This window comes from Xyrauchen texanus, chromosome 11, assembly GCF_025860055.1.
Source record: "Xyrauchen texanus isolate HMW12.3.18 chromosome 11, RBS_HiC_50CHRs, whole genome shotgun sequence".
Lineage (NCBI taxonomy): Eukaryota > Metazoa > Chordata > Actinopteri > Cypriniformes > Catostomidae > Xyrauchen > Xyrauchen texanus.
Genome location: NC_068286.1, coordinates 30,501,266 through 30,529,168, shown reverse-complemented (window position 1 = coordinate 30,529,168; position 27,903 = coordinate 30,501,266). Strand labels below are relative to the sequence as shown.

At 36.7% G+C, this 27,903-nt stretch overlaps 1 protein-coding gene across 2 annotated transcripts in view; it reads right to left on the bottom strand.

Moving 5' to 3' along the window:
* Positions 1 to 27,903, bottom strand: part of gart (phosphoribosylglycinamide formyltransferase) — a 41,029-nt gene that overhangs the window by 2,343 nt on the left and 10,783 nt on the right. For both annotated transcript variants that reach the window (XM_052137147.1, XM_052137148.1), the window contains 14 exons: positions 24,524 to 24,649; positions 17,988 to 18,075; positions 15,420 to 15,505; positions 14,109 to 14,277; positions 10,547 to 10,781; positions 10,011 to 10,105; positions 7,968 to 8,077; positions 5,397 to 5,595; positions 4,521 to 4,772; positions 4,183 to 4,335; positions 2,883 to 3,086; positions 1,924 to 2,076; positions 1,692 to 1,822; positions 1,378 to 1,519 (listed from right to left, as the gene is read on the bottom strand). In XM_052137147.1, the coding sequence (XP_051993107.1) occupies positions 1,378 to 1,519; positions 1,692 to 1,822; positions 1,924 to 2,076; positions 2,883 to 3,086; positions 4,183 to 4,335; positions 4,521 to 4,772; positions 5,397 to 5,595; positions 7,968 to 8,077; positions 10,011 to 10,105; positions 10,547 to 10,781; positions 14,109 to 14,277; positions 15,420 to 15,505; positions 17,988 to 18,075; positions 24,524 to 24,649 (2,143 nt within the window). The remainder of the gene's footprint in view (positions 1 to 1,377; positions 1,520 to 1,691; positions 1,823 to 1,923; positions 2,077 to 2,882; positions 3,087 to 4,182; positions 4,336 to 4,520; positions 4,773 to 5,396; positions 5,596 to 7,967; positions 8,078 to 10,010; positions 10,106 to 10,546; positions 10,782 to 14,108; positions 14,278 to 15,419; positions 15,506 to 17,987; positions 18,076 to 24,523; positions 24,650 to 27,903) is intronic.

The window sequence follows — 27,903 nt, the reverse complement described above, 5'->3', positions numbered from 1 at the left end:
GACATTGCATAGGATTGTCAAAACAATGCATACAAAATATTAAGAGTAAGGAACTTTTTTGTTTTTGGCCAGGCAGTGTATTATCTAGGTTTAACAAATAACACATTTACTTAATTTATAATGGTTTCATTATGCTTTCTAAAGACAAGTCAGACATCAAAGAGTAAATTACAAGGCTTTTTATGACTATTTTACATTTTAAAAGCTTTTGAAAAAAAAAAAAAGGTCTTTATATATTTGTGTGTGGGGTGGATAAATGTGTTCGTTTTGGTTTTAGAACAATGACAATAAAAGCAAATTGTTTTGGGAAAATTTGGGAAACTTTTAATAACAAGCCAACTACTCAACTCAACTTTCATTATAAAGCACTTTCAAAACCACAAAAGTAGGCCAAAGTGCTGTACAGAGATAAAATAAACAACATGTAAAACTAAAAGGTTTTTAAGATAGAGATTAGGTATCACAATTAAGTGAAAAAAGAGGTGACTTAACTTTTACTCTTATTGAGCAGATGTTATTTTTGCCATATCCCCAGGTGTCGACTGATACAATAACTAAGGTGGTGGAAAAGGCAGAAGGCTGATAACATGTATGTGCTGATAGGACATACTTTGCATACTCTCACTTTAATTTAAAATAAGTGATTATCTAATCAAAATATACATTGAAGAGAGGATAAACATATGGATTAAATATTAGCCCTTTTCACACATACAACCAGTTAAATTACAGGAAAATTGTTAGGTTGCCTTTACTGGTAAATGTACATGTACTATTCACACATACCATCATTATGGAAATGTATAGGTAATGATACTACTTTTCAAACAGAGAAATTATCAGAGCAAAATATACCAGTATTTTCAAAAGGATGGAGTTCACACATGACCTCTAACCTGAATAATGCAGTACATTTTCTGGAAAAGGCTGTATGTGTGAAAGGGGCTAGCGTCAATGATGAAAGATTTAGATACAGTAAATCCCCACAAGGTGGCAGTGATTTTTTTGTCACCACTAGATGCCGCTGTTATACTGTAGAATCCTCCAACAAGAAAAAAGAAGACATGGGCAACTATTAATTGGTAATCTGATATATCTACCTCTAGCATTAATTACTAAAAATACTAAAATCTTAAAATGTGTGTTTAATTTACAAGGAAATATTGTTTTTTAATATGTTTTTTCTTTCTCTATCTGAAACATTTAAAACCAAACAATATTTCTTGTGAATATTGTTTTAACTGGTAATCAATCCATAGGGTTTTTGCTGTAGCCTCAGAATAACACTCCATCCTGTCAGTCTTTTCTAATATGATATCATCCCCCAGGAAGTATCATTATGTTTGGTGGGAATCTGTTGTAAGCGTTTATACTCACTGTTCCATTTCCTGACAAAGGGTCCCGTGAGGATTCTCATGAATCCAGCCAAACACACGAGTTCCACCCCAAACTCCTCCAGAACCTTATCTATATTATCGTCAAACTCAGCTCTGCTGCCGTACAGCTTATGATCCACGACCTGATCCACAAAACAACTATTCACATCACTCACATGATTTTGAAACTCATACATTTTTGCCACGGAACAACTCAAATTAACAGATGTTTTGATTTGATCATTTAATGCTTGTAATATGCTTTACACTTTTTGAACAAAAGTGTTTGACTGTGTGAATAGTTTGCAGACAAACCCGTGTCTGAATTCCAGCCATGGAAGCCCTTTTCAATCCCTGTACACCCGGTCTGTTTGATATGACGACCACAATCTCAGCAGAGCTTGATGGTTTCTTTACCTGATCCATCAGAGCTTGTAGGTTAGTTCCTGTGAAACACAAAACAATCAGTATTGAAGATGATGCAATTATTTCAATTAAGTCTCATATACAGCTATAGAACTAAGTTTATAAATGCACACACACACACCATTTCCAGAGATGAGTACAGCTACTTTGGTCCTCTTGCGTGTGGAGTTTTTCCCATGAGCTGCTCCATTCTGCAGGACGCTGGTGTCAGGTGAACATCCGGGACTCTCCTTTAAACTCGCCTCCAGGTTTCTAATGACTACAGCCTCCGCTCCTTTACACAGATACAAATACGTATGCACACTAATGTTGAAAGAATAATGTATATCTTTCATTCATTATAAGTATTTAGTCAAAATTAATTGGCCAAGAATGTAAATGTACTGCTGATGAAAGCTGGTAGGTGAAAAGAAAACATAAGAAATTATATTTTATACATTAATCGGCTATATTTTAAATAAAAAAAAATTATATATTTTGTAGAAAGACAAAGCTATTTTAGGAAAATAATAATGCAAAAAATAAATATTTCCCCAGATTGTTATTGTAATGACAATTCACATTTCTGAACCGTACATTATACTGTGCAGAAATATAAATCGTCATTACAGCAATGCATAAAGACATTTTACAGTTTGTAATTGTCATTCTCGATGATTCTCTTTACTGCCAGAGTGATTTTTACAGTATTAGTTCTATAATACAATTATTTTTACACAAATCAGAATATAGGCAGTACAACAAATACTTTCAAAAGAAAAATATATACTGCACACTCAAGTTTATTTTGTTACCAACGTTGCGGCAACAAGCCTTTGTCAAGGTACAATTTCCTCACGACGGAGAGCAGAATAAATCAGTTGAGAGAGCAGAATAAATCACACAGGTGAAACAAATACTTATCTGTATCTCTCTTTTTTTTTCCGCATTACAGTAACGAGAATTTGGGGTCCTGAAATTGTTCTCATTTTCTTTTTGCAAAAAATCATTAAGTTAAATATGAGATTGCCATGTTTTCATCAGATTCACTCTTTCATATTACTAAAGTATAATTGAATTAAAAGTGTGTTGGGAACTCACCAGGTTGTTTGTGAGCGATTGATCCGATGATCCACGCTTCCTCATGTGCCTGCAGCAGCCTCAAAACCCTCTGAGCGTCTTGCTTACTGACCACCAGAACGGCCCCCAGACCGCAGTTAAACGTGCGGCTCATTTCCTCCCCTGTCAGACACCCCTCACGCTGAAGCCACGAGAACACAGGAGGAATACGCCAACGCGACGCATCTGAAACACAAATCATCAATGCTTATCAATAAGACGTGCCAACAGTGCGAGCAGCGATATGATACAGCTTTTTGTTTTTTTTACTTAACTGTCTTCTTCATTGCATTATAATGGGGAATACAACACCTTTTGAGAAAACAACCTTTTCAGTTGTTTGTGATTATGGGATAATAATTTATAAAAATTAGTTATTGCAAATTAATATGCCAATGTTTTTGGACAATATTTGGCCATTTTCAATTTCCATTTTTAACTAAGCCATTTACACCACATTATAACAGTGTGGCCAATACATTTTCATGACTTTCCAGATGTTTGTGATTATAGAAAAAGCATTACAAAAAATAAAAAGAGACCATATTGTACAGACTGATTAGTAGGCAGATATTTGGCAATTTTGAGATTATTAAGCATTGGCCAATAACTGTATCAGACTGGTCGATTAAGTGGTAGATTGTGTCAGTTTCAAAGTCTGTGTCTCGTTTGGAAGGATGTGTCCTCCGGAGGTCACATTTGTCAGCCGCATAGGTCAGAGGCTGTCTCGTTTAATAAAATTGTTTTTTATTGGGAATGCAAAAAAGCTGTGAATCTTCATTGGCCTCATGATTCGATTACGATTCAAATGGTAACGATTCGATTATAAAACGATTCTTGATGCATCACGATGCATCTTGTCCTTCAATATCTTTCTTTTTCAGTTTCTTCAAAAATACATTTTTTACTCTTTCCCTTTCAACTTTTTATTTAACAGGTTTTTTAAAAATCAGAATGAGTCACATTACATAAACTGGCCTATTACATTCAGCATGAGTGGTGAACAAAACATGGAACATCCACAAGATTAAATAAATGATTCTATAGTTTAAAAGAGTATCTCAGTTTTTCAGTTTCTTATTATATCTGCCACCCTGCTGCCACCCTGCTGTCTAGATGCCAATAATAAAAAAAAAAAACATTAACATGCGTAACATAAGTAGAACATTTTAAGAAAATATATGTACTGTAATGTATCAGTCATTAAAAGGCAAGAACATCAAGACAGTGATTTATCAAAAATTCATAGCTGGGATGAAGATCTACAGCTTTTGTTGCTCACCCAGATCCGCAGCCAGTTCTGCTGGGAGAACTCGAGGAATATTCTCCAGTAGTCCACCGCCCGTGATGTGGGCATAGGCCTTGACTGCTCCACTGCGTAGGATTGGCTGAAGCAGACGACTATAGATCTTTGTTGGTGTGAGGAGAACCGCACCTTTAAACAACATTTAACAAGAGTGAGGGCGGGAACAATAACTTCAACAGAATCAAGAAATATGTCAACACGGACATGGTCATTTTATTTATTAAATTTTTTTACATTTCAATTTACATTTTAGAGGGGCATGTATAAGTAACTAGTGCAACAAGATTTCAAACTTTTTCCTCACACTGACGTACCGATATTCTGTCCTGGTTGTCCGAACGAAGCAGGTGAGCTGTACTGCAATCCGGTCCGTTCTAGAACTTTTCTCACCAGACTGAAGCCGTTACTGTGAACTCCAGATGAGGCAACACCGATGAGCAGATCTCCTTCCATGATGTCCTTTAGTCGGGGCAGAATGGCTCCTCGCTCCACGGCCCCCACACAGAACCCAGCCAGATCATACTCACCAGCACCATACACACCCGGCATCTCTGCCGTTTCACCACCTCAATAAACAAACACACACACACACACACACACCTTCATTAATGTGACAGATTTACATAGAAAAAAAGTTTCAACTACAACCCTCATTTGAATTATAGGAATGGAATCCTTGCGGTAAGTCTGAAACTTTAATTACAAGTAATGAGAAAGTTAAGCACCAATGCAAACAATTTCACCCCAAAACTATTCACATGAAATGCACACACATTTTGGTCAGCAAAATGTTCATGTACCAAATTGAAAATCAGTCTAGTCATTCATGCATTTTTACAAAACATTCCACACAGACCTTGAGTGCGAACACAAATTAATCGTTGAATCAGCGTTGAATCGATTAAATAAAACATTTTTATTTTGACTAATAAACTCCAGTGTTTGCTACTCAAGTTTCATTTAGAGAAACTATTTATTTTTATCTCTTTTTTTAATGCTCTCATCTTTCAAGTTGCAAAACAAAGGTTTGTGAATGACATTCTTTAAGAAACTTCTTAATTACCAAATTAGAAGTGCATTAAAATGGTGATATTCATGATGTTGCTTAATATTATATCGCCACAAATTTCTAACCTGAAGAAATCATTGTTACCAAGCATGCCAAGATGAAACTATTAAGTATATCTTACCTAATAAAGCACATCCAGCCATTTGACAAGCTTCTGCTATCCCACCAATGACAGCAGACGCGACCCCAACGTCCAGACGTCCACAGGAGTAGTAGTCGAGGAAGAAGAGCGGTTCTGCACCCTGAGCTAGAACATCATTCACACACATGGCCACTAGATCCTGACCCAACGAACTGTGGATGTTACATGCTTGAGCAATCTGGAGCCAAAAACACACAAGAAATTATTAATTCATGATATTCCAAAGTAATAAATGCTCTGCTGCATATTTTACCCAAATTTTAAAAGATCACCTCACACATATATTGGACTAATAGCAAAATATTGGTCTTATTTTACAGATGCCCCCCCACCAAATACAAATTTAAAACATTATATATGTTTACAATCTTATGATGAATATGATTTCATATGACGTCTTTTAGAGCATGTGATTTAATGTGACATTTCGTAAGTCTGCCTAAAGCAGGCCGTCCTCAAAAAGCGGACGTCCACAAAGAATGACCGTGCAAAGAGGAGACTAGTGAGGGAGGCCACCAAGAGATCTATGACTCCTCTGAAGGACTTACAAGCTTCAGTGGCTGAGATGGGAGAGACTGTGCATACAAATGTTGCCTGGGTTTTTTCTCAGTCACAGCTTTATGGGAGAGTGGCAAAGAGGCATAAAGGCATGTGGGAGACTCTGAAGTCAGCTGGAGGAAGATTCTATGGTCTGATGAGACCAAAATTGAGCTTTTTGGCTATCAAACCAGATGCTATGTTTGGCGTGAACCCAACACTGCACATAATCAAAAATACACCACCCCCACTGTGAAGCATGGTGGTGGTAGCATCATGCTGTGGGGATGCTACTTTGCAGCAGAACCTGGAAGGCTTGTAAAGGTAGAGAATAAATGAACACTACAAAATACTCGGAAATCCTGGAAGAAAATCTGATGATGTCTGCAAAAGAAATGAGATTTGGGAGAAGATTTGTTTTCCAGCAAGACAGAGATCCCAAGCATACAGCCAAAGCTACACAAGAATGGTTCCAAAACAACAGCGTTAAGAGACCAGACCTCATCCCAAATAAGAATCTGTGGATGGACTTGAAAAAGGCTGTGCACTCACGATCCCCATGCAACCTGACAGAGCTCGAGCAGTTTTGCAAAGAATAGGGAAAAACTGCATTGTCCAGATGTGCCAAGTTGATAGACCGATCCACATAGGCTAAAAGCTGTAATTGCTGTAAGTTTGATATTCATACATTTAGACATTGGTAGAATGGTGTTTTGACTTTGATATGATACAGGTCTTGTTCTGTTGATCAGTGTCAAAAAAAGCCAAATGAAGTTCACTATGATTCAATATTTTTTAAATATATAAACATCCAAGGGTGTGAATACGTTTTAGAAGCACTGTAGATCTCAGAAATTCTGATCATGAACAAACTAGTCCAAAAGGTCAAGTGAAGTTGGGTTATTTACTAAGTGTGTAATATTTGAAAGCAATGTTTGAATGCAGTAATGGATTCTTTGCTTTTCAGGGCTCGACAATAAGGACTGCTCGATCGCCCAGGGCCAGTGTGAAAGAGATTCAGGCCAGTTGCTAAAACTGTTAACTGTTACGTGTGAAATGATGCATCCAGTGTAGACAGCCTCAAGCCATTGCATGGTGTTACGCCCGGTGTAGACAGGGTGTCAGTATCCAAAATGTATGTATACATTTAATGGTCTATTATAGACTTGCATTCACAGGATGTTTAAACAGGCCAACAGAATGCTCCTTAATTCAAACTCCAACTGTCAAAAAGTTCCAATTTAAACTAACACACAGACAGCCTGCCATATCATGTCTTTAGTATACAGAGGTTTTCAGGTCTTGTTATTTTAGTTAACAAATACAAAAGTGGTGCAAATTTCAGACTGTAAGCTTGCAAATTGTAACATGTGACTATTTATGTATACAGGAATGTTTACATCATAAGCATTAACTTATTACAGACAGGGCATAGTGCACAGGTAAGTAATAGTTCACCAAAAATCTAATTTTTAATTATTTACTCATGCCATATATATGATATACAATCCACCAGAACAGTATTGAGAGCAGGTGCTCCCAAGTATGTGGAGACTGGCAGTGTGTGGGCAGTGTGCAGCCCACATTATATTATTACACTTATTCTGCAGTGTCTCGTGGATGCATTTAATAAAATTAGATACTTGCTCCAATCTTGCAAATACAACTGTCCCCAAAGCAGGGAGAGGTCATTCAGCTGCTCCATCATGACAAGGCGGCTCCCTAATGATAATGTGCATTAACGTAGTGAATGGAAACAGCATTTTCTTTTTCAAATTTTTAGAAATGCACCTAAATGTGAAAAATTTTGTATGGAAAACCAGCCACTGTTGGAAACGTATATGCTGTTAGTTTTCATGTGCAACTCAAAAGGAGAAATTCTGAGAACGTCTCAATAAAACAGCAATTCATAGTGATCATGACTGTCAAGCTCAAAAAAAAAGAAAAAACAAACAAGTGCAAAAGATTTTTAATTATTTATTTTGGCATTGTGAACTATTCATTTAATTCTACCTTGAGTTTTGTGCCCACCCCATCAGTTCCAGACACCAGGATGGGGTCAATATAACCAGCTGCTTTAAGGTCAAAGAGTCCCGCGAACCCACCGAGCTCTGCGTTACACCCTGAACAAGAGATGAAAATGACAGATGAAGAAGTCCAATACAGCACTAGATCTTCTCACTGGCACCTGCAAGAACTCAGACAGTTGACAGTTTCATGATCTGATAATATCTATTGCTGATAATAGCATACTGTTGTTCTGAGTATGAAGCTTCAAATGGTATAACAATGACAGACTGGAATGATAGGAAAATGAAGCCTAATTGTGGAACAATTTACTGTTAGAATTTAGTTTTTTTTATTGATAATGATGACCAATTACTGTAATACAGTATTGTTTTTACTGTAGTTTTACACTAAAATGACTGAAATACAATAATTTGTAATTTACATTAAATTATTTATCATAAATGGAAATAAGCACTAATTAAAAGGCAATACATGTACACACATATATATATATTGCATTATGTTGAAGTTAGTTTTATATATATGGTAAATGGTCTGCACTTATATAGCACCTTTTTAACCTTAACGGTATTCAAAGCGCTTTACACTGTGACTCATTCACACACTCCAATGGCAGCAGAGCTGCTATGTAAGGTGCTAGCCTGACATTGGGAGCAACTTGGGGTTCCGTGTCTTGCCCAAGGACACTTCGGCATGTGGGCCGGGATTTGATCCACCAACCCTGCGATTAGTGGCCGACCCGCTCTACCAACTGAGACCCTATCGAGCCTAAATTTTATATTTAAAAAATTAGAAAAAAAAAATAAAAATAAAATAAAAGTCTGTCCATGTGATCATAAATAAAATGACCAAACAATCATCAAAATCTCTGTTGCTTTTTTTCTACAATCTTTACAAGGTTCACACAAGGTCCTTTGATTTCTTGAGTTAAGCTAGTAACAGGAAAAACTTGTTTTGCTAAAAAGTGCTTTTAAAACCACACAAAAGATACAAACTCCACTTTCATTAAATTATGTGTCTTTTAATATCCTTTCTGTTCTTTAGAGTCATTTACGGACCAAAAAGTAAAAAAAAGAAACATTAATACATTAATGATAATTGTCATAAAAATGGCATCACAATACATGGTCTTAAAACGGGCTTCATTTGTGTGTTGTTTCTGCAAATATAAAATAAATGTTTTCAACACTTACCTTAAACCATGAAAACAGAAAAATTTGAAAATCACAAGTGACAGGGATATTTTGCCTCGATTTAATCTTTAGAACAATTTGAAATTACAATGTAATATACAGTCAGGTCCATAAATATTGAGACATCGACACAATTCTAATCTTTTTGGCTCTATACACCACCACAATGGATTTGAAATGAAGCGAACAAGATGTGCTTTAACTGCAGACTTTCAGCTTTAATTTGAGGGTATTTACATCCAAATCAGGTGAATGGTGTAGGAATTACAACAGTTTGTATATGTGCCTCCCACTTTGTAAAGGACCAAAAGTAATGGGACAGATTAACAATCATAAATCAAACTTTCACTTTTTAATACTTGGGTGCAAATCCTTTTCAGTCAATTACAGCCTGAAGTCTGGAATGCATAGACATAACCAGACGCTGGGTTTCATCCCTGGTGATGCTCTGCCAGGCCTCTACTACAACTATCTTCAGTTCCTGCTTGTTCTTGGGGCATTTTCCCTTCAGTTTTGTCTTCAGCAAGTGAAATGCATGCTGCTGACTGTATGTCTTTTAACTCGTCTTTCAAAATGTGAAGCTGTTTTTGCACTGTTGTCAAACTTGTAATTTATAGTGGTGGCCAAAATATATTGGCACCCATGGTAAATATGTGCATTGAAGGCTGTGAAAAATGACTTTATTGTTTATCCTTTTGATATTTAATTCAAAATATTCACAAAAAATATATCCTCTAAAAGGATATTAGATACAACATTGCATACAACACAGTCTGCTCGTCTCATTATAAAATAATTATTTAAGAAATAATTGTGTGTTGTGCGTGTGTACCTGCTCGTGATGTGGCCTTCGCTAGCGGTTTGATCAAGTCCACCAGTCTGTTTCCAGCGGCGATGTCCACACCACTGTCTTTATACGTCAGTCCTCTGATGGACAAACACAATGATGAGACACAGAGACACCCATCAGAATGACACCCTGATAACAGCACTTTATGAAGTACACAACTGTCCTCGTTTTTCATAATCTGTTTTGAGAGGATGCAGTGCTTACCACAGTTGTGATGTTTTTGTTTATCTTAGAGCCCTTGTATTTTAAGATACACCAGATGTTTCTACTTCACAATTCAGTGTATTATTTATTACATATCAAATCAAAAATTGTCATGGTGAGATCAAAGTAGTTTAAAGCAAAAAAGATATATAGATATATAAAAACAGGTCTTACAACAGCATTGGAATAAAAAATATATAAGATCTTTATATTTTATTTTAATAGAGATGCATTTGCTTACACATCAAATTTTTACTGCCGTTAGTGGTAGTATTTATTTCTTTAGTAGTGAAATTAACGGTCTCTAAACACACCTGGTGCGAGTGAGGTGAGTAATGGCGCGGTGGCCGATGTCGCTGCGGTAAACGGCATCAGGGAAGCTGATCGAGGCCACACCTTCATTAGCGCAGTGTAATGCGCTCTCAAGGCTGGGCCGAACTGCAGTGACCGTCAAAACACGCCCACCATTAGTAATAACTCCGCCCCCTTCCTTCAGGGCAGTGCCAGCATGAAAAACCTGGATGCCAATCTCTGATACCTGAGACAAACCTGATAATACAACAAACAACTGTTTTTGATTAGTGCTGTCAGTGTTAACGCATGTGATTAATTTAAAATGTATTATGTTTTCTGATAATCGCAATTAAGGCATGTACGATTTGACATTAAACTGACATTTTATTTCAGGTCTGTGAGAGTTCTGATCACTGGTTAGAGGGCGGAACCCTTTCAATGTGTCCAGTGGGGACATTAAACTCATATACACAGTACAAACAAACACACAATAGTGAGTCCATGCTGGAGTAAGGACCTCTTCTAAAACAAACGCTGATGGGACTTCTGAAAAAAGTTAAGTTCTTCGCATCTTTTGTAAGTCAGTATTTGACAACATAAGCATGTAAATTCTTACTAGCCAGCTGCGCAGCTTGTTCTCCCATGGAGGGTCTGTTGACGCACCGCTCAATTTTAAAATAATTTTTACTTTGTACCCATTGCCGCCGAGCTTATGAAGCATCAGCTAATGATTAGCATTTCCACCAGCAGTGCCAGCACTAAAAGTATAGAGTTCAAGGTGGCGCTTGCTGCCCTGAAACAAATAATGTGCATTCAAGTGAAAATATAGCCTGATGATGACAAATATTGTGGAGGATGAGGATTTAAGTGATTTAATGTGCATTGCAGTGAATACTAGTTCTTTCAATCAGTAAACATCCCACTTAGACTTTGGTAAATATATATAAATGTTACTTGACTTTTTGCTGTTTTTGCGAATTTCTGTGTTTGTACTGTGGAGTTTGGAAAATGTTAATAAAGCATTTTTGTTACATATTGTTTTGTTTAGTTCAATTGTATTGTTCTTTGCAAGCAAATAAATGCATTTTGACATGAAATAAGTATACACTGATCAGCCATAACATTAAAACCACCTGCCAAATATTGTGTAGGTACCCCTTTAGGCCCCCGTAGACTTTGTCAGTTCTAATCAGTCTGGTCATTCTCTGTTGACCTCTCTCATCAACAAGGCATTTCCATCCACAGAACTGCCACTCACTGGATGTTTTATTTTTGGCACCATTCGGAGTAAATTCTAGAGACTGTTGTGCGTGAAAATCTCTGGATATCAGCAGTTACACAAATAATCAAAACAGCCCATCTGGCACCAACAATCATCCATGCGATTATCTAATCAGCTAATTGTGTGGCAGCAGTGCATAAAATCATGCAGATACGGGTCAGGAGCATCAGTTAATGTTCACATCAACCATTAGAATGAGGAAATAAATTTGATCAATGATTTGGACTGTGGCATGCTTGTTCAAACTGACAAAGTCTATGGTAGCTCAGATAACCGCTCTGTACAATTGTGGTGGCACGAGGGGGACCTACAGTTGAAGTCAGAAGTTTACATGCACCTTAGCCAAATATATTTAAACTTAGTTCAAACTTATATATTTAAATATATTTAAACTTAGTTTTAATTCCTGACATTTATTCGTAGAAAACATTGCCTGTCTTAAGTCAGTTAGGATCACTACGTTAAGAATGTGAAATGTCAGAATAATAGTAGAGAATATGATTTATTTCAGCTTTTCTTTCTTTCATCACATTCCCAGTGGGTCAGAAGTTTACATACACATTGTTCATGTTTGGTAGCATTGCCTTTAAATTGTTTAACATGGGTCAAACCTTATGGATAGCCTTCCACAAACTGGAATTTTGGTCCATTCCTTCAGACAGAACTGATGTAACTGAGTCAGATTTGTAGGCCTCCTTGCTCGCACACACATTTTCAGTTCTGCCCACAAATTGAGGTCAGGGCTTTGAGATGGCCACTCCAATACCTTGACTTTGTTGTCCTTAAGCCATTTTGCCACAACTTTGGAGATATTCTTGGGGTCAGTCCATTTGGAAGACCCATTTGTGACCAAGCTTTAACTTCCTGGCTGATGTCTTGAGATGTTGCTTAAAAATATCCACATACTTTTCCTTCCTCATGATGCCATCTATTTTGTGAAGTGCACCAGTCCCTCCAGCAGCAAAGCACCCCCAAAACACGATGCTTCTACCCACATGCTTCACGGTTGGGATGGTGTTCTTTGGCTTGCAAGCCACAAAATAAGATTTTTGTTTCCCATGTGCACTTGCAAACTGTAGTCTGGCATTGTATGGCAGTTTTTGAGCAGTGGCTACTTTCTTGCTGAGCAGCCTTTCAGGTTATGTCGATATAGTGCTTTTTTTACTGTGGATATAGATATTTGTCTACCCGTTTCCTCCAGCATCTTCACAAGGTACTTTGCTGTTGTTCTGGGATTGATTTGCACTTTTCGCACCAAACTTCATGCGCCTCCTTCCTGAGCTGTATGATGGCTATGGGTCCCATGGTGTTTATACTTGCGTACTCCATTGTTTGTACAGATGAATGTGGTACCTTCAGGTGTTTGGAAATTGCTCTCAAGTATGAACCACACAGGTCAACAATTTTTTGTCTGAGGTCTTGGCTGATTTCTTTTAATTTTCCCATGATGACAAGCAAAGAGGCAATGAGTTTGAAGGTAGGCTTATAATACATCCACACGTACACCTCCTACAAGAAGCTAATTGTCTAAAGGCTTGACATAATTTTCTGGAATTTTCCAAGCTGCTAAAAGGCACAGTTAGCTTGGTCTATGTAAACTTCTGACCCACTGGAATTGTGATATTCAATTAAAAAGTGAAACAATATGTCTGTAAACAATTGTTGGAAAATTGACATATGTCATATACAAAGTATATGTCCTAAATGACAAAAATTAGTTTTAATGACTTCAGCCCAAGCGTATGCTTCTGACTTGAACTGTACATAATATTAGGCAGGTGATTTTAATGTTGTGGCTGATCGTTGTATATAGTGTCAAATTTCAGCACTTTTTAATTCAGAGATTACACATTTTAAATCTACTGACAGCACTAATATTTATTTGACAAATATATTGTTAAATTACTTTCTTCAGCAGAACACAAACAAATTAATTGCAATTCAAGTGAAGTCATCATAAAAATAATCCATGACTCCAGTGGTTAAATCAATGTCTTCAGAAGCGATATGATAGGTGTGGGTGAGAAACAGATCAATATTTAAGTCCTTTTTTGCTGGATTATTTATTTTGCTGCATTTATGTGTTTTTTGGAGCATACACATTTTAGTACCCATTCACTTGAATTGCATGGACCTACAGAGCTTAAAAATTATTTGTTTGTGTTCTGCAGAAGAAAGTCATACACATCTGTGATGGCATGAAGGTGAGTAAATGATGAAGAGAATTTTCATTTTTGGGTGAACTACCCCTTTAAATTACAAGATTTTCTTTTTATTTGACATAATTTTTTTTATCATACCGGTGATGTCCAGGCCCTTCTTATATGATCCAGGATATCCTCCACTGGCCATGACAACAGTGACGGCAGCAGCGTCCTGTAGCCACTCCACTGGACTAGAGCATAGAGTACACTGCAGAGTGCTCTTCAACACCTCATACAGATCCGACTTCAACAACAGCATCAGAACCTGAAAGGCAAACAGTCATATTAAAAACTGAACCACCTACAACCATCAACTACAGATGAACACTGCTTAAGTCACACAAAATAATGCATTCATTAATGTGCCATATCAGGGCTGTATGGAGAAAAAAGAAATATATATATATATATATATATATATATATATATATATATATATATATATATATATATATAATTTATTTATTTTTGGAAATTGTTGTTACTTATGTTTAGGTGAATCTGACAAAACCTTTCAAGAACATGTACAGGTCCAATTTCAACCTAAAATTAGAAGAAACTTACAAAACAAAAATGACAAGAAAAAATAAGAAAATTTAATTTTGCATAAGGAAATTGCAGCTTATTTTTAGGACCATTAAGATTGTTGGCATGGTGACATTTTTATTATAATAAAGCACATTCTCTCTCCCCCCCCCCATTTTCAACACAAAAATGCAAAAATAATGATAATATTTAATATATCATGGGTTGTATTTGTCTCATTATTGTATTATAGTAATCAAAATTTTATGAGAATTTAAAAGATAAATCTAAATAATATGAAAAATTAATCCATTTAAATAATATATCCCTTTTTCCCCCATTACAGTTATGTGAAACTGGAGGGAAATTGTCACGACAATAATGTCACAATGAACACAAAACAGGCTCCATTTGGCTTTATGCTAAATATTTTTTACATTTATTCACTTTGATTTTGGGGTGAAATGTGACCTGGAGAATCATTTGTCAATTGTGTCGACAAAGTGTTGCCAGGCAGATACAGTTTTACAAATTATGTAAATCTTAAATTTCACATATGGTACCACAATATATTAACCATGTCAAATTATAATCGTGACAAAGATTAAATCAATAACTAACAACCTGGTCCTGCATCTGGTTTCTGATAACAATATAATTCACAATCCTGTTATGTGTGTGATATTGCCTAGAGATTAAACATGCTAAAAAAAAAAAATCAAACTCACTCAGCCCATGAGTTTGACTGATGTTGCTCAGAGCTAAAAATTGTGCCAACAGCTAAAGTATATTAATAATCAATAATAATAATAATAAACACATTTGTTTGTGTGCTGTAAGCTCTAGATGTGTGCAATATCATTTTAACCCGAACCCTCTTACCTGACACTCAGGGTCACCAAACCGACAGTTAAACTCCAGGACTTTCGGTCCCTGTTTAGTCAACATAAGCCCTGCATACAACACACCTGAGAGAGGAAGACAGGGAGAAAGTGATGTCACATTGCAGAGGTGTGAGGGACCATAATGGACACAAGAGTTCTGGATGTTTCCAATTAGTTTTTAGGTTCAAAACATCTTTGGTTTCACTTTATACTCCTAAATGTCAAATATGATAAAAATGATAACCAGTATTAGTTGGTACGCAAGTACAGTTAGTGTCGCGGTGTGACCAAAATCCTTACGCTATGATTACTATTATATCATGTTAGCAATATCATGACAGTTAATGTTGCAAAAGAAACAACATACAAGATTATTACAAAACCATATAGTACTTTTCTCCAATTATACTTTAAAAATGAACAGTAAAAAAAAAAAAATTAGGGAAACAAATCTTTTTAGATGCAAACCAGAAGAAAAGACCTTCATAACCAATTAATTATAAGTTTGACATCAGTGCAAGACACCTTCACATTATGTACAGTGCATACGGAAAGTATTCACAGCACTTCACTTTTTCCACATTTTGTTATGTTACAGCCTTATTCCAAAATTGATTATATTCATTATTTTCCTCAAAATTCTACAAACAATACCCCATAATGACAACATGAAAGTAGTTTGTTTGAAATCTTTGCAAATTTATTAAAAAATAAAATTAAAAAAAAATCTCATGTACATAAGTATTCACAGCCTTTGCCATGACACTCAAAATTGAGCTTAGGTGCATCCTGTTTCCACTGATCATCCTTGAGATGTTTCTACAACTTAATTGGAGCCCACCTGTGGTAAATTCAGTTGATTGGACATGATTTGGAAAGGAACACACCTGTCTATATAAGGTCCCACAGTTAACCGTGTATGTCAGAGAACAAACCAAGCCATGAAGTCCAAGGAATTTTCTGTAGACAGGATTGTATCGAGGCAAAGATCTGGGGAAGGGTACAGAAACATTTCTGCAGCATTGAAGGTCCCAATGACCACAGTGGCCTCCATCATCCGTAAATGGAAGTTTGGAACCACCAGGACTCTTCCTAGAGCTGGCTGCCTGGCAAAACTGAGCGATCGGGGGAGAAGGGCCTTAGTCAGGGAGGTGACCAAGAACCCGATGATCACTCTTGACAGAGCTCCAGCTTTTCTCTGTGAAGAGAGGAGAAACTTCCAGAAGAACAACCATCTCTGCAGCACTCCACCAATCAGGCCTGTATGGTAGAGTGGCCAGATGGAAGCCACTCCTCAGTAAAAGGCACATGACAGCCCACCTAGAGTAAGCCAAAAGGCACCTGAAGGACTCTCAGACCATGAGAAACAAAATTCTCTGGTCTGATGAAACAAAGATTGATCTCTTTGGCCTGAATAGAAAGCATCATGTCTGGAGGAAACCTCATCACCTGGCCAATACCATCCCTACAGTGAAGCATGGTGTTGGCGGCATCATGCTGTGGGGATGTTTTTCAGCGGCAGGAATTGAGAGACTAGTCAGGATCGAGGGAAAGATGAATACAGCAATGTACAGAGACATCCTTGATGAAAACCTGCTCCAGAGCGCTCGGGACCTCAGACTGGGGTGAAGGTTCATCTTCCAACAGGACAACAACCCTCAGCACACAGCCAAGATAACAAAGGAGTGGCTATGGGACAACTCCGTGATTGTCCTTGAGTGGCCCAGCCAGAGCCCAGACTTGAACCTGATTGAACATCTCTGGAGAGATCTGAAAATGGCTGTGCACTGACACTCCCCATCCACTCTGATTCAGCTTGAGAGGTCCTGCAAAGAAGAATGTGAGGAACTGCCCAAAAATAGGTGTGCCAAGCTTATAGCATCATACACAAAAAGACTTGAGGCTGTAATTGGTGCCAACGGTGCTTCAACAAAGTATTGAGCAAAGGCTGTGAATACTTATGTACATTTATGTAATTATTTTTTTTATTATTTTTAATACATTTGCAAAGATTTCAAACAACTTCTTTCACGTTGTCATTACGGGGTATCGTTTGTAGAATTGAGGAAAATAATGAATTTAATCCATTTTGGAATACGGCTGTAACATAAAATGTGAAAAAAAGTGAAGCGCTGTGAATACTTTCTGGATGCACTGTATAATAGTCACGTAAAGTAAAAAAAGGTTCAAAGTTAAATAATAAGTTTGTTAAAAATAAAAAACAATTTTTTACTTTAACAACTTTAAAAAAACATGTTTAACAAAACTTTTTAACTTTTTATATTAACATTTTTTTTGGTTAAAAATTAAAATGGTTGGTTAGAAAAAGTTGATAAAGTTACAAAAAAGTAAAGTTGTCAAAGTTAAGGTTCTTGAAGTTGTCAAAGTTTTAGAAAAAAAAGTTAAAAATAAGTTTTAAATAATCTTTGATTTCTCTTTTTATGCTCTTAACAATTTGTGTTAATTAATGATAAAGCAAAACAGCAAGAGAAGGTAAAAAAAATAAAAATAACTGAGAAGCTTTATTTAAAATACAGGAATCATTTCTTAATACAGAAAAACTCACCCACATACGGTGTTCCCTCCTCTCTCATTCCATCCACAGTCTTCTGAAGAACCGATTTCTTGATCTCTTCCAAAATTTCATTACAAACCTTTAAATGGACACATAATTCACACTTTACTAAATTCACACTTCAACTCTGTCACTCAGTCATCACTGTAGGATATCATGGCATACAGTATACTACTTTTGAAAATAGTGCTCTGTATAAGTATTAGTTCAAATCCAGTCATAATTAACTCACCCGTGTCACATCCAAGTTGCTTCAATCCATGAAAAAATATGTCATGCAGTTTCATGAGATTTCAGAAAATGTTTATAACAGCATAAAAATTGAATGGACTAATTTTATGATACTTTTATCAGGGTTCGTACAGATTTTGACTTTTTAAATTTCCATGACTTTTCCAGAACACTTTTGAAGAGTTTTCAAATATTTCTACTACGGCTGTCGATTTAACATGTTAACTCGGTGCAATTCATTAGATATAAAAATAATGCGTTTAACAAATTAACGCAATTAATCATGTCTCCGGACTATGATGAGGTATATTTCTAAAGCTGTGCTTATGATGCTACACAACCAAAGCACTCTTAAAGCGTTCATCTGACCCATATGTACATTGATGCATTCTTAGAAAATCCCTTATAATTAATATCTCTCTAACAGATTGACTAATTCAGTTGCAGAATGGATTGCTGTGGACTGCAGGCCAAAAATAGGATTATGTTCAATAATGTGGAAAAATATATTTTACCTTTTTGTTATCATAGAACTCTGCACTCTTATCATAGCTTTACTTGTCTGCCACACTAATGTAATGCATTTCAATGATTTGAATTATTATTTTTATAATATAGATTATTTTTATCATTATTTAAATAGCATAAAATCATTTATAATTATTTGAACATTAAAGATTATTGCTATTATTGAATTATAGTTAACTGTAGGGCTTCTCAGCAAATATTTATATATGCAATTGTGGTTAATTAGATTAATTACTCTGCATATCATGTAATTAATTCTTAAAAAAAAAAAAATGCAGCACTGCATAACAGTCAAAACATACACCTTATACCATACCACTCAAGCAATGATACAGTATTTGCTTTGTAATAACTCACAAAAGTTTTATTTATTTATAAAAACATTTGTTGCTCTGAACACACTGTGTTTGCTTTGTCCTCTCATCTTTTGAAGGTCTCACTGTCTGCTTTTTAATGCCCATTTTTTCCCCCCATTCAAACAGAGGAAAATAAAAGCTATGCATTTACAGTAAATAGTTTACTTAATTCAACACCGAGCACTTTGCAAAATGGTCTCCGATTATTTGCAGTGCTCACCATAAGCTTACGGTAATTAACATGGGGAGTTATTACATAAAACAATTTAAAGCCTTAAAGGGATAGTTCATAAAAAAAAAAAAAGAAAATTCTCATAATTTACGCACCCTCATGCCATCCCACGTGTGTATGACATTATTTCTCCTGCAGAAAACAAATTGTGATTTTTAGAAGAATATTTCAGCTCTGTAGGTCCTTACAATGCAAGTGAATGGGTGCCAAAAATGTGGTGCTCCAAAAAGCACATAAAGGCATCATAAAAGTAATCCATATGACTCCAGTGTTTTAATCCATATCTTCAGAAGTGAAATCCACAAAAGGCGGTAGATCCTTATCATATTTGGCTCCTAAACTATGGACTAGTCTCCCTAACACTGTTCGGGATGCAGACACACTCACTCGGTTTAAGTCTAGACTTAAGACTCTTCTATTTAGCCAGGCATACACCTAATTTATCCATCAAAATCCCAATTAGGCTGCTTTAAAGTGGGAGCACACTCTGCCGTCTGAGACAATTACAGGAATCCTAAAGGATTTCTCTCGTTGCAGGGCAAAATCGGCAATCTTACAACGTTCAGTGTGACATGTTCACAGATGGACAATTAACAACCTTTGCGATGATCTTCAGCCTCTGACGAAATTTTGGCAGTGTCAGAAATCGTAGCCGTATAGTGTGATCTCTATTACGATGGCCAGATGAAATATTCCGCTCCTCTCTATAGTCGCACTCTAATTCACTTGGAAAGAAACCTGCTCAGTGTCTGTACCACCATAGCAACATTTGTGCCCCGTTATCACTCTACTCAAGCACTTTCAATGTTTTTGCTTCTTTTCATTTTATATAAAAAGTTGTAATAAACAAGCAGGTAATACTTCGAGAAAAGTGTAACATGTCAGCAATATGAAAGCATTATTCCCTGAATACAGAGCTTACAAAACGAAAATAAATAAATGATTGCATTTACTCGTTTTTTTCTTTATCATGCATTTTCTTTACGTTATTTTAAATACCATTTAACTTTTAATAAATTTACTTTAAACGTCTGTAAGCTTCTTTAGTTAAGATTCACACCACTCAAATACATAAAATAGAAAGATTGAACATAAAATAGAAAGATTGAACAATTTATACTGGTAAGTATTTGTGGGACGTTTTAATCCAAATCAACAAATACAGTTGGATACAATTATAGAAATCTATGTCATGTTTGTGCATTATCCATAGGGAATTTGAAAGCGTAATATATTATCAGCCTTTATGAATTTTCTAAATTTTGCGTGGTTAATAATCTAAAAGAGGAGAAAGACGTACTATAACCTACCTTTTTTGTTTTCTCCAATGTGAATGGTGAACTTTGACATTTTCGGGCCACAAGTCTTTTTATTTCCACAATGAATATTTGCTTGTGGTAGCTCATTATTACCGTAGGCTACCTCCAGCATTCACGTTCATTCTCAACATCTGTCATTTTCTGTATTTGTGATCGAGCTGTCTTATAGGCCTAATTGACAAAATCCATCTTCCTTGTAAATGTTAGCCTATGCTCGTGATGGAGTGGTATTGGAGCAATGGAAATTCTGATGTCCTGACTTTCTGGAGAAAAAAATAAATAAAAAAAGTTTCTCCATGGTGGGCAAATTGCACCTTTCCGCTTCTATTACGCAACACTCCTGTAACTTGAGTCACGTTCACTGATTGGGATGATTGGGACAGTATGTATGTTGTGCAGTCTGACATAATGTCACACAGTGTGCCATGGCGATATCAATGCATTCATATTGTACAGTCTGACAAGTAACAATCGTAAAGACCCATTATAAATCTTACAGTGTGCACCCGCCTTTAGTTAGGTCTGCCGGAATCAGAAATTTCTATCATGATCTTTAACTCTGGATAAAATTTTATGACATCTACGCTAATATTATTCTATTTGTTTCCATGTCTCAACCTCGTGATTCATATCCCCAGGTTACAACAGCTGGCCAGATCCAGCTTTAGCCTGGCCTGGGGCATCTTCCACAGATCAGCCCATCCTAAAACTCTATTAGATGCACTTTGCCATACTATCCAGTGCCCTTGCTGCTGCTACAGGCTGACTGCTCTTACATCTTAGTTACTTCTGTCACTACCATCAAGTTTTTTTTTTAAGAGGCTGCTGACCACAGTTTGGAAGCCATCCCCCATCCAAGGCCTGGTCTTCCTGATTGTGTTCTTCCAACAATCCCTTGTTGCTTCAGTCATGAAACTGCCTTGTTTACAACCTCCACTGCCTTCAAGGAGCAGCCTGTTTGGACCTGGTTTTAACAAGCCCTCACTGACTGGTCTTTCGATTCCCCAAGTTCTAAGAACAGCCTGGTCTTCACTTGCTTATAACCCAGGGTGATCAGCCTTATTGGCAATCCCACCCACTTCCTGATGTAACTGTTGGCCTTGGTGTACATCCTTGCCACTGTAGTGATCTCAAACATCTTTAATGGAGATGACAATTGTCTTTGACTAATATCTTATTCAAGCCCTCTTTCAGCAGCTTCAGAATCAACCCCTCCATGTGTTTATTTCACCATCCACTTCAAACGATATCTGGATGCTTCTAATCCCATAACAAAAAGAATGGCTACATGATATTGCTGGCTTGATCTTCTTCCTGGCCCATGTCAAAAAATGTCCAGCCTTTTTAAGCATCTGTTTGTACATGCAGCAGTCTGGAGAATGCTTCTGACATCATACATATAGCTGTGTAGTGCTGGCAATCTCACCCCAGATTTAAATGAGGGATTATAAAAATTACATTTTGTTTTAATTTAGTACTGCCCCGAAGAAGCTATTTGACATAACAGATCCTCACATATATTCCACAGAACAAAATGGTAACTGAATTTACACACATGATCCTGTTAAGAAGTTGGTTTCTAATATGATGTGTTGCTTTCTCGATGATCAATGACTGATTGTGCAATAATTGTTCATGAATCCCTGCTTTGTGAAGATGTCCACTTTTCTTAAGGAAAAAACCTAACTACAGTAAAATTATTTGGTTTCTCTGCATCTGATTTCTTCTGCACATTTGAGTTCTTCCCAACAGTGGCTATATATGAGGTACAGATTTTGACAATTGAGGGACTAATTCACTAATATTACAACTGTTGCAAACAATTATTGATGCTCAAGAAGGCAACATAAGAACCACCAAGGGGTGCAAACGTTTGAACAGTATGTGTAAATAAGAACACATTTTGTATTATGAAGCTTTTGAAGGGCCGTACTACATAAAAAATATATATAATCTCTTATAGGCTATTTGTATACATTCTGAAAAGGGAAGGAAACTTATAAAAAAAAGGGTTATGCAAACTTCTGCACAACTGGGGTGCCCACACTTTTTTGCATGATGATCTACTTTTAAATGACCAACTCAATAAGATCTACCAACTAAAAAACACAGTTTAATTTAAAAAAATGCTTGTTGGGACTACTGCATGTATCCCTACATGGAATTCATCTTCTATTTAATAAAAAAAATATATAATAATGTTCAATGTTGATATCATTCAGTTTAAAACTAAACCCAAAACGCCTACAGCACAATATATTACAATAGCCACGGCATTTACCTTATTCTGATGACTTGCACTGAATGGAATCAGACAGTTTAGCATAATCCAGGCAGTAGCTGCTGGTAGCTAGTCTCAAACACTGCATCGCAATTTCACGCTCTGTTCTCAGAAGCCCTTGGAAGGCGTGTATGCGCAAACCTAGTTGTCATGGCAACTGAATAAACAAAATTCTCGCCTGGTCAATATTTACTCGTCAAGTGCAAGTCAGACAGAAACTAAAAGAAGGAAAGACATTATATTTATTTTTATTACAATTTAACGAAAGTACATTTAAATTTTGTGCGATCTACCAGCATTGCCTTTGCGATCGACTGGTAGATCGCGATCGACGTATTGGGCACCCCTGGAACAGGCTATATAGTTTGTGAAAATTTATATTTTATTTTACATTTAGTTTTTTCAGGATTTAACCACATTTTAGATTTTTTTAAATGAACAAATTCCACGTAGCTCAACCAATCCATATGATGTCATATTGCATTTGTAATTATGAAATGACTTCACAAAAATTCACAACATTGTAACCAAAAATGTTAAATACAACCCCCACATCTAAACATTTAAGTTCTTGTACTACATAAAAAGGGCTGTGTAGCGGTCTAAATGTGACATTGTCTTATTTACCTCCGTGCTCGTGGGAAATGAACATTAGAGAAAAATACTCGCTTACATATTCACATGCTGCAAGAAGAAATGGATCGGCTTCTTTCAGCTTGTTGTTGAAAAATAATAATTCATTGGTGCATTTCTACTTCTGCTGACTGACAGCCTGTGTCTCATTTGGAAGGCTGCGTCCTCCGGAGGTCGCATTTCTCGTCCGCATACGTTTTCGAGGCGGTCTCTTTTCAGAAAAGCGAGTAGGACACTTCGAATGCAACATTCTTTCTTGGGATTTTGGAGATGCATGTGGTGCATCCTTCATGGGCACTCACAACCCACAAATCTTTGCTTCAATGGAAATTTGCCCACAAATATGATGTTCAAAGTAAAGTAATGTTAATTCCCAAGTTGAACTACCTCAGTAGATGGGTGCAGAGTATATAATATGTATTATTATATTAATATATAATTCAAATAAATATTAGACTAAAAGGTACAGCTGTAAAATCTATTTTCTTTTCTCTTTACATCATTATAACTTCTAAAATGTCCTCATACATTCCCTTCTAAAGGGACTTAGAAGGGTTACAGTCTCAAAGCGCTCGTGCTTCTTAAAGTGGCGTGCTGTCATAGCAACCATGTTACGTTACGTTTCCTTTGGCCTTATTTAAAGAAGGACGCTCGGTATACTGCAGCCTTCAAATTGAGACACAGCCAAAGAGAGCATGCCAAGCATATGACATCATTTTCCTGGATTTCCTTCACTATACGAACCCTGTTTAATAGTGCTTTTTCTCATGTTTGCCACTTGATAACCTCAGTCCCAATTAACTTTGATTGTATGGTAATGAACATTATGAACATTCTGCTATTTGTGTTCCACTGAAGAAAGAAAGTCATACGAGTTTGGAACAACAAAATTATGACTTCTCTCTACTGTGTATTTTCAGGGTGAAGCAGGTGTGTTGTCAAAGCACCTGTGGAGTTGGGCAGTATGCTCCCATCCCACCTGTGTTCGGTCCCTGATCATCATCCATCAGACGCTTGTGATCTTGTGCTGGAGGCATCGGTGAGACTGTGAAGCCATCACTGAAACACAAACACTGCAGCAGAGAGAAAATGGTTAGCATTTAGGAATAAATAAGGACACCCGAGATGATAAACATTTTCAAAAAATGTTTTGATTTAATGACTCCATAAATGGTGGAATAACCATCAAGGAAATGTTTAAGATTAAAATATATATATTTTTAAATAAAATAAAAATAAAATGTCCTACAGTTTTTGAATCATAAATATGAAAAGATGACAATTGAATTGACAGCCTGACTAACCTCGACATGTATACAAATGGTCAAATTATTTAGTTATGGAGGGTTTAGGGGTCCTCTCTGTGATGTAATTTCCTGTTTTATGACTCGTTATCACATGACAACAAAAGGGGCTTTTCCACTACACGGTACAACTAGACTCTGCTCGCTTTTTGGGGGTTTTACCACTGTAGATAGTACCTGGTACTTTTTTTAGTGCCACCTCAGTCAAGGTTCCAACCGAGCGGATACTAAATGTTATGTCAAAACCCTACAAATCACTGATCGTCAAAACCCTGCAGACCCCTGATTGGTCACAGAGAATAGTCACTACCAGCATCACCGAATTTGCGACACGGGACATCAACCCACTAGTTTTTAAAGTTAGCTACAGCGATAGCAGTATCATTTGATCACGCAACATTCTAATTGTAAAAAGAAATGGCTGTGCGTAAAACCATGCCAACCAAACCATGATAAACGAGGTGCAGATAATCCTCTCGTTAGCGTCGAACAAAATCACGTGAAACGAAAAATTATTTCAGGAAGTGTCAGAGCTGTTGCCGTACACTGCTACCACCAGACCTACCAGCAGTGTACAGCCGTGGCCAAAAGTATTGGCAGTGACATAAATTTTGTTTTGCAAAGTTTACTGCTTCAGTATTTGTAGATTCGTTTTCCACGTTTCTATTCTATATTGGAAACTTATTTCGTAAGTTTTAAAGGCTTTTATTGGCAAAAACAATCAAATTTATGCAATGAGTCAATATTTAGTGTTGACCCTTGTTCTTCATAACCTCTGCAATTCACTCTGGCATGCTGGATATCAGCTTCTGGGCCAAATACTGAATGATGGCGATCCATTCTTGACTTAGTGCACGGATTTTATCACAATATGTGGGCTTCTGTTTGTCCAATCGCCTTTTGAGGATTGACCACAGGTTCTCTAAGGGATTAATATCTGGGGAGTTGCCTGGCCATGGATCCAAAACTTCAATGTAATGATCTCCGAGCCACTTCATTATCACTCTTGTCTTGTGACATGGTGCTTCATTCATGCAGGAAAATGCACGGATCATCATCAAATTGCTCCTGGATCATTGGGAGAAGTTGCTCTTGCAGGACGTTTTGATACCATTCTTTATTCATGGCAGTGTTTTTGGGCAGAAATGTGAGAGAGAGCCCACTCCCTTGGATGAAAAGCAACCCCACACATGGATGGTCTCAGGATGCTTCACTGTTGGCACGACACAGGACTCATGGTAGCGTTCACCTTTTCTTCTCTGAACTATCGATTTTCCAGATGTCCTAAACAGTCGGTAGGGGGCTTCATAAGAGAAAATATCTTTGCACCAGTCTTCTGCTGTCCAGTCATTGTACTTCCTGCAGAATTTCAGTCTGTCCTTTATGGTGGCTTCTTTGCTGCCCTTCTTGAAACCAGGCCATTGTCCAAAATTCTTCGCCTCACTGTGCGTGCAGATGCACTCACACCAACCTTCTGCCAATACTGAGCAAGATCCGCAATGGTGGTGACACGATTCCTTAGCTGACTCCTCAGGAGGAGATGGTCCTGGCGCTTGCTGGATACTCGCAGTTGAACTTCTCTAATTTAAGTTCTTGATGATCCGGTAAATGGTTCATTGCGGTGCAATATTAATTGCAGCAATTTCCTTGCATGTGAGGCCATTTTGATGCAAAGCGATGATGGCTGCACATCTTTCTTTAGAGGTAACCATTGCTAACAAGAACACAATGATTGGAAGCACATCTTCCCTCCTTTTATAGCAAACAGTCTGCTCTTATAATCCAATCAGAACGATAGAGTGATTTCACATGACTAGTACTCGTTAACACTTTCCCAGGTGCTGCTAATATTATTAGTGAAATTATGTTGGCTGGTCATTTTGTGCCAGGATCAAAAAACTGTGAAATTTGGGTTTTGTGATAGTTCATTTTCTTGTCTAATTAAGCTTTTTGCAATTATTTAAAATGCATCTGATCACTCTACACAATAATATAGATGTGAACAATGTGAATCAACACCACAACAACTGAAGCTTAAACATTTGCGAAACACAAACTTTTGTCACTACCAATACTTTGCCACGGCTGTAGGGAAAAGAATATATATAATTTATTTATTTATTTAAACCTTAAGTGACTGCAGAACCATCAAGGAAAAGTGGAATTGGTTCGATCAAATGGATGCTATCTAGACCTGCGAGCAATGGGAGGGAAAGTGCCCTGGACTAACGATGGAGGGTGGTACATTAACTCTATAACTCTGCTTGAACGCTTCACTTCATTTAGTTGACCAGATACTGGAAAGCTTGCTTCTAAAACAAATAGGCCAATTAACTGTTACAATTGTGTAAAATCACCATGCAACAACTACTTTATGCAGCACAATGAGCTAGTAGCTAACAGCTAGTGGTCGTGTTATTGTTTTGTGTCACACTTAAGATGATGTCACGGCAGTAGAGACGGCGCAACTATGACGATCAACCTATAATCCCACCCATGTTGAGGCAGCACTAAACAGCAGTGAAAAAGCAAGCTCAGAAAGGTAAAGCGAGTAGAGTCAAAACCGTAACATGCAGTGGAAAAGTGCCAAAAATTACGTCCTGCATGATGGTCTAGGGGACACTGACATTGATCAGGTGGATAAAAGTCTTTCAAAACATACTAATATATATATATATATATATATATATATATATATATATATATAAAAAGCTTTACTGCTTATGTTTTCTGAAATAACAATAACAATTTTTGGAAACTATATTGACAAACAACTAAGCCCCACAAAAATGTTACAATTAAACTCGGCAAAAAAAATAAATGTCCCTTTTTCAGGTCACTGTATTGTAGATAATTTTGTAAAAATCCAAATAACTTTACAGATCTTTATTGTAAAGAATTTAAACAATCTTTTCTAGTGCTTGTTCAATGAAACATAAACAATGAATGAATGTGGAATGGTCGTTAAGACACTAACAGTTTACAGATGGTAGGCAATTATGGTCACAGTTATAAAAACTTAG